At 43.1% G+C, this 7,792-nt stretch overlaps 1 protein-coding gene across 2 annotated transcripts in view; it reads right to left on the reverse strand.

The window, feature by feature from the left end:
* The window catches only part of ANKS6 (ankyrin repeat and sterile alpha motif domain containing 6), a 36,252-nt gene extending 29,320 nt beyond the window's left edge, over positions 1-6,932 (reverse strand). Inside the window, exons 1-2 of one of the 2 annotated variants that reach the window (XM_052704310.1) lie at positions 6,553-6,932; positions 3,404-3,903 (exon numbers count right to left, since the gene is read on the reverse strand). In XM_052704310.1, coding sequence (XP_052560270.1) covers positions 3,404-3,903; positions 6,553-6,899 — 847 coding nt within the window. In that variant the 5' untranslated portion in view covers positions 6,900-6,932. The remainder of the gene's footprint in view (positions 1-3,403; positions 3,904-6,552) is intronic. The other variant, XM_052704309.1, reaches the window with a different exon arrangement.
* Between the last annotated feature and the right edge of the window lie 860 nt (positions 6,933-7,792).

Raw genomic sequence — 7,792 nt, forward strand, 5'->3', positions numbered from 1 at the left:
TGTAGGCTAAACACTGTAGCACCGTAGCACTGGTACTGGCTTTTTGCCTTTCAAGTTCCATTCTGCATCAGGAAATTGTATTAGGAAATTTCTGTATTTCCTTCCTGGAAGATCTAAGTATCAATTAGAGAACCACGGTATGCTTCTGTGGTCAGGTGAGACCCTCTGTACAACAGTTAGCAATCAAACACTACAGGATTGTTTTGGAAAGTGATTCAAAAAGAGTTCTGTAAGATGACCCATTTTTTCACTTTGTCTCAAGTACTGACAGGTTAACTTGTGAAGGTCACAAAAATAATAGTGATGATCAAATGCGATTTGCACATTAATAGAAATCCATCACTCCTAGATCATCATGACCAAAAAACCTACTGTAATTATTTCAGCTTTAATACTTTGAGTGAAGAATGTTTCCTTCTGTATGCCTTCCCAGTGTTTTGAAACCATTGATTTTGCAGCAGATGAGGGAAAAATAGTGACATATTTTGCACTTTCCACTCAAACCAGAAAAATAAATTTCCTTCTGTCTTCCAAGGCATTACTGACACTAGAGCCAATGGGCCAAGAAGACTTTAAAGAAAACAAGATGTTGAGAGGTCTCCCAGGACTGATTCAGAAAAGGTTAATGTTCATAGCTTGATTTAAAAAGTAACTTGAAAATGCTGAACAAAGGCAATTGCTGGAAAGTCTGAAATAACAGAAGAAACTGTCAGTTCTATGTTTTCTTCTGATTAAGAAACTGCTAACAGAAGGAACCATATGTAAGCACACTGTTAGAAAACATTTCAAAAGATCATTTGAGGAAAGGACGAGACTGTGTATTTGGCATGCACAAAGTCTGGAAGAGAGGCAGCCTAAGGGAGCAGGGGACCACAAGGAGATGCCAGAAGGAAGGACTACCGCCCGTGTAAGCTGAAGTAAGGACAAGGACTGTACACAGGCAACGCCCAGGCCTTCAGAGGCAGTACTGATTTCGTTACCGAAAGCATCCCAGAGAAAAGAGGTGCATTCATTTGGGATGCAATTTGTCCTGTGTACGGTAGTGGCCCAGAAGACAAGTTCCTTTTTTGTTGCCTTCCACAGGATATGCAGACTGCAGTGCTAGAGTAGACTAAAGCCATGGTCAAACATCACTGTGGAAATTTATTCAGATGTTTAATATTTTTCCTCTGTTCTCCATTGCAATTAGTTATTACTCTTCTGCTGGTGGAAACACCCCCTCAGATGAGGTAGCAAGAATACTCATCTGCTTTAATGCAACTCCATTCTTCTAGCTTAAGCACACCTTTTCCATCCTTTAAGTTGAATGATTACAGAAGGCCTTCAAGACTCATCAAGCTAACTATACATGCACAGAACTTACATGCAAAACAGAGGGTACTGCACTAGCAAATCCCACAGATGCCTGATTCTGTGTAAAGTAACCAATCAAGGTCTCTTTCTCAGAGGGTGGTCAAGAGCAAATGTCAGCAGTCAGCCAGTTCTACCTGGCAGCCTGGCTGTGTGAAAGTTGTTGCCCCAAACTTAACCTAGAAGTCAGCATCTGACTGAGTTCAAACCTCCTCTGAATCATAAGGAAGTGTCAGATTTCTGTCCTTCCTTCTTGAAGTACAAGGGAAGCTTGACCTGCAGGAATCAATTTAAGTAAAAATTAACAAGCTTTAAGTAGGTGACTGGGATTGTGGGTTATCTACCCTGCACTGTAACAGAGAAATAATTAGCTAAGATTTAAATAAACCTCTCCAGGTATCACAAGCTGCAGAGAGCTTAGAGTGGACTAACGCACCCTGAAGGCTTTCTACCACTAGAACTGAATGAGTGAAAGTACCCGGGAAAGGTTTGTTAGGGTCAGTCCTATCCTTAGATTTCATTGCAAAAACTTTAGAAACTTTTCTGTTAGAAAACCAAAAGCCTATCCTGCCTTGCAGCTTTTACAGATCCTCTTGCTGTCAGCATAAACAAACTTCTGGAGAAATAAAATGAATAAATCCAGAATATCTTAGCAAAACTAGTGTAAGGCATTTGTAACACTTCAAATTGACAGATGAAAACAAATAGGCTCAGCCTTTACCTTTAATAAAAAAGAAAAACCTAGGAAATTGGAGGAATAGTAACAGAATAATACAGATTAACAGAAAAATATCCTGTCAACAGAATACAAATTTACTTAGTAATTCAAAAAGAAAATTACTAACAGCAAATAATATACCGTTCTGCCCTTCTGGTTCATTATGTGGTACTAAACTTAATGTTGAAGTTTGGATAAAAAGTGTTGCAGTCAAAAGTTTGCTCCCATCTTCCTTAGCCTTCAGATCATCTAGTAATAAGATTGTTTTATATCCTTCAATTCTCTTGGCTAAAACTACCATCACATATTCATTGACAGCACAGTCACAGGCTGCTTCTTTATCAGTTCCTTTATCTCTTTCAGTGTATAATATATGCATTACAATGCAGAATAAAAACCACCATAAAAGCAAAATTTCTGAATGCCATTTTACTTGAGATTTGCTTTGAAATAAATTTCTTTTCATCCAGTTTATATGTGCGTTAGCACAGTCTGTGCACACATTCAGGCGTATTCATGTTTGAGAAATTTGCTTACAAATGTTATAAAGTCCTGAAATCATTTAAGTATTCCCCTCCCTTGGGATCAGAAACATAGTGACTCTTCTAAGTCAGTCGAGGTCTAAACTTCACCACTAAACACAATATATTGTTTGCCATTTAAATTCCTCTATCTTTGAACTTTCAAGTTGTTGTGGGTTTTTTGTTTGTTTTTTTTTTTTTTGTTTTTTTTGGTTTTTTTTTTGTTTTTGTTTTTTTTTTTTTCCCTTCAGCTATCAGTGAAAAAGGCCCTTTAGTGTTGGAGTCCTTGTCCTTAATGTGGGCATTTTATTAATCACTTCTCTTAGTTACTTCAGGAAACTAGACAAAAGGAACACCTTTAGTCTCTCACTACAATGCATTTTATATTTGTAGATTTTGTATTTTTTAAGTTTTACCTCAGTTTGTGACATCCTTTCTTTGGTACCTTACTCTGTTTATGTCACTCCTTCTTCAGACCTTTATTAATCTTCTTTCTAAATAAGCATCTATATCATGTGTTTTAAATGTTAAAAAAAAATAAAGGGTTGAAAACATTATAGAAATTTAAGATATTCTGAATACTTTTTATTGCATAAATATTATTTTATTTATTAATGTTACACTAATGTGGAAGAAAAATGCCCAAAGCCAAGCGTTCCTGCCTCACCCAAGGTAGGTGCACCTGCTCCAACATTTTCAGAAGTCCAGTTACAAATTTTAAAGAACACAAGTGTACATACAAATTAACTCCTTCAATTTCCAAATACAGGATCAAAACTTCGAGAATGCAAAAGAAAAAAACAATGTTCCATACCTGTATGAATTCTAATCGTTGTGAGAGATTCCAGGTAGTCCTTCATGTCTTTGTGCTTGAAGCCCACAGAGATTTCAAAAGGCGTTTTATGCAGTACATTGAGGTGATCAGGATTGGCACCTTTTTCCATGAGCTGCTGTGCTAAGCTCACCTTACCGCTAACCGCTGCCAGCATTAAAGGACTCCAGCCCATTGTCTTCACAGTGTAATTGCAATCAGCTCCCCAGTCTAGTAACAGATGTACCACTGCCTCATGTCCATGTTGTGCAGCTGCCATTAATGGAGTGATGTCAGGAAGGTCATCTCTGCTGCTGTTCAGCACATTTGTGCTAAAATGGTCATAATTGTCTACATAAGCTCCAGATTCCAGCAACAATTTTACCATGCTGACATGGCCACCTCTACAGGCCATCGTGAGGACACTGGCTCCTAATTTGTTCTGTGCGTTGAGATCAGCACCATTTTCCAGCAAGATGTGAGCCACGCTTAGGTGTCCAAACCTTGAGAGAAAGAAAGAGGTATGAAATAATCATAGAGGCTACTGACATACTTTGAAAACTGACATACTCCAAACACAAAAAATGTCATTACCAAATTGGCCTACTGACTAATGGAAAGGACTGGCCTACTGTAGAGGATTATAAGCAACTCTAAAAGGGTAGATTCAAACTTAAAGATGGTAGATTTAGGTTGCATATAAGGAAGATGTCTTCTACAGTGAGGGTGGTCAGGCACAGGAACAGGCTGCTCAGAGATGTGGTGGATGCCCCATCCCTAGATACCTTCAAGGCCAGGCTGGACCAGGCTTTGAGCAACCTGATCTCACTGCGGATATCCATGTTCATTGCAGAGGAGCTGGACTGGATGACTTTTAAAAGTCCCTTCCAAGTCTGTGGACTCTATGATTCTATTATTCAATGCATACATTACTGAATGAAGCCGTGATCACTTTACTGGAGGGGAGCAATCAAAAGCTGCGGACTGCACCTTCCTAAAATGTTTCACATGCACCAGTGACCATGCCCATAAACTAGACATCAATATAAGAGCTCTGGCCAAAGCAACGATACGCTACCTTCAGGCCATCAACAGAATAGCTTCTATAAACTACAGGCCTTGAAGTCACTTTCAACCTTGTATTCCAAGGCCTATATTAGCATTGGGGATCAAAGTCAGTTCGCTTGTAAAGATCTTAAATAAATACCCTCTTTACTACTAAATGAGTAAGGCATGTTTTGTAATAGCATCATCCCCTGCTTTGTAGTTGGGAAAAATGAACCAACTCCCATAGTGAAAGAAGGGTCAGAGTCAACATAGGCAGGTGTGATGTTCTTATAAGGCTTAGAAAACAATATAGCAAGTAGCCACTGTTATTATAAGGGAACTCAGCACTGGGGAAACAGAGAAACTCTTCTTGTGTGAAACATTTGAAACTCGGATTCTGACGCTGGTTTCATCGAAAGAATATCATACAGGCCACCCTTCAATCAGCTAGCTCACAGTGAGGAGATGGGAACCTTAGACCCCTCCTCAGCAGAAGTAATCTCTCATTTTACTAAACATAAAACATTTACAGGATATGTACTTCTGCGCAGCTCATTGCAGCTACCATGCATTACTATATGCGTGTGCAGGGTTAAACACAATCAAATTTTGATGCTGAAAGTTCCTTTCACGTGCTAAAGAGAAACAACTGTTATTTGAGGAAATCCCCAGGAACGCAACCAACCACTAAGTGCAGACATGGGACTCAAACACCCTGGTGTACTTGCAGAAAACACATAGTTGCAGAAGGAAGCCTCCAAGAGCTCTGTAGTGCTTCTGGTGTAAACCTTTCCACTTCACTACATCACTACAGCAGCTCCAGCAGTCACTGGAAACATAGTTACTTTTATACATACATGCTATCTCACCAATTTCAAGAGAACTAAACACAGCCAGAAAATTCAACATGCGCAAAGTTTGGAAAGTATGTCTGTATAGTTACTGCATTTCCTTTTTAGTTATCCATTAAAAAAAAAAAAAAAAAAAAAAAAAAAAGTTTTGCCACTTTAAGCTTTCTCTGCAGATTTCTGTATCTATTGCACTTCTCAAACAGTAACAAGTCATTTCTTTAAAACAATCAGCAGGCTATGGTGATTTGGTTTATTGTCTCTGGAGAAGGAGTGTAAGGTTTTCATTAAAGAAAAAATCTAAGAATGTTTTTGGTACTTTTTTCTTATTTAACCTTCACGAAATAACAGAACTGTTGAACCCTGTCTTCCTTGTTCTTACTGGAAAACCAGCTGTGTGACTCATTCTTTGGGAACTTTCTGTGGGCTTTAACTGAAAGGAGAATGTTGACTTTCAAACAGATCCTTTTCTTCCAAGTATTTTAATATTATGAAAGAAAAAAAAAATACAAAAAACCTCTCAACCAAACATTCAATTCATACTGTTCTCAAATCTTGCAAAATACGTAATTCCACAGAGCGTTCTGTACGTGAAGATAAACACAAACACAAGCAGCAGCAATACCAGAGCCTTCTGCAGCCCTGCAGTGAATAGATGATAGAGGGGTATGATGCACAGAGATCCAGTGCTGTCATTAACATCCAAAGGAATCATTTTATGTATGCTTATTGCTGAAGGTTATCCTTCTCCATTTATTAAAGGAAGGAAAAGCCAGGCAAAATCAATTATTCCCATTTACTTTAATCTACGTTATATCAGAGATGCTTTTTCAACAGGTAGATGTGAAAATAACAGAAAATGAAGTACGGCTGAACAGATGAGGGGCAGGCAGTGCTTTCACATTCAGGTGAAGGCTTCGGGGCACCTTGGCTCTGCACTGAGTTTGCTCAAGCGTCAACCACCGCACCCCTTCATGCCCTTTCCATACCTACGCGGCCGTAGGAAGGGGAGGAAAAAGGAAACTCAGCACTTGACCAGAACACTCAACCCAAATCTTTCGGCCCACGGGGTCGCCATCTGGGGAGTCGACAGGTGACCGCCCCCTCAGCGCAATCACAGCTCCCCGCGGCCCAGCCCCTGCGAGATCCTCCCTCGCTTGCTCCGCCCCAGGTGTCGGAGGTTGTAGGCGGCCGCCGCCTAGGCCGGTGTCCGCCCGCCCCGGGCCTGCGGCGCGGCGGGGAAGCGGGCGCCCCTACCTGGCCGCCTGCATCAGCGGGCTCCAGCCGTAGTGGTTCGTGCTCTGCACCGAGGCCCCCTTCCGCAGCAGGAACCGCACCAGCTGCTCGTGGCCGCCCGCCGCGGCGAACTGCAGCCCGGTGTTGCCCGCCTCGTCGGTGCAGTCCACGGCGACGGCGGGGGCAGGGGAGGCGGCGGCCGCTTCTCCGCGGGGCTCCACCGCCTCCTCGGTGCCGCAGGCGGAGGTGGCCGCCGACCCAGCGGTGCCGCCAGGCAGCCCCAGCAGGCGCCGGGCGGTCTCGCAGTCGCCCTGCTCGCAGGCACGGAGGAAGAGCTGGACCTGGGCGGGCACCCCGCACTCCCCCATGGGCAGCGCCGGCAGGGCCCGAGAAGCTCGGCCGCCCGTGCCCGCCCGCCCCCGGCGGCGGTTGGGAAAGCGGCGGCGTGGAGGAGGGGACTCCGGCGGCGGGAGGAGGCAGGCCGAGGGCGGCCCGACCGTGCTCGCGACTTGGGGAAAGGAACCCGCCTCAGCTGCGCTCCTCAGGGCCGTGAGGGCCGGCATTGCCCTCTGCTCCAACCTGTGCTTGAGGGTTCGCGGCTCCTGCCACTCATTCGGGGGTTTGTGTCCTTGCAGCTGTTTTCCACGCCATGTTCGTGCTGCGGTTGCTTCCACACAAAGAACTAGCTTCGTGGTACCCGTGTTCCTTCCCCTAGCCATCACAGCAAGCCCTCGCTACAGAGCTGTCTTTCACCTGAAAAAAAACAGACCCCTCTGCTAGCATGGCTTCCACAACCCAGCTGCTCTGTGCCAGCCCAACTCTAGCTACATTGTACCCGCACCTTCCTGCTCAGCTTTTTCCCTCTCTTCTTGACTCTCCCCTCCCTGCAATAAGGGATTTCGTTATCGTTTTCGTTATCTTTCCATCCTGATAATGCCCATCAGCTGGTCTTTCTGTTTAATGACTTTGAGTGTAAAGCTGATCTCTTCTGGTGTTTTTAAGTCGCTTTCTTTTCTAAGCCTCCAAGTTAACCTGAAACCTTTTCCAGGTCATACTGAACTACAACAGCTAAAGTGAGAAAAAAAATGAAGCGCTGGTGAAATAACTTAAACTACAATTGACTTGTCACTTAAGTATATAGAATTGTGCTTCTACAGTTTCTTCTAGAGAATCATGGAATATCCTGAGATGTAAGGAACCATAAGGATTACTGAGTCCAACTCCTGGTCCCTCACAGGACAATCCAAAATTCAAACCCTGT

Source organism: Tympanuchus pallidicinctus, unplaced genomic scaffold (assembly GCF_026119805.1).
Source record: "Tympanuchus pallidicinctus isolate F22 unplaced genomic scaffold, pur_lepc_1.0 scaffold5, whole genome shotgun sequence".
Lineage (NCBI taxonomy): Eukaryota > Metazoa > Chordata > Aves > Galliformes > Phasianidae > Tympanuchus > Tympanuchus pallidicinctus.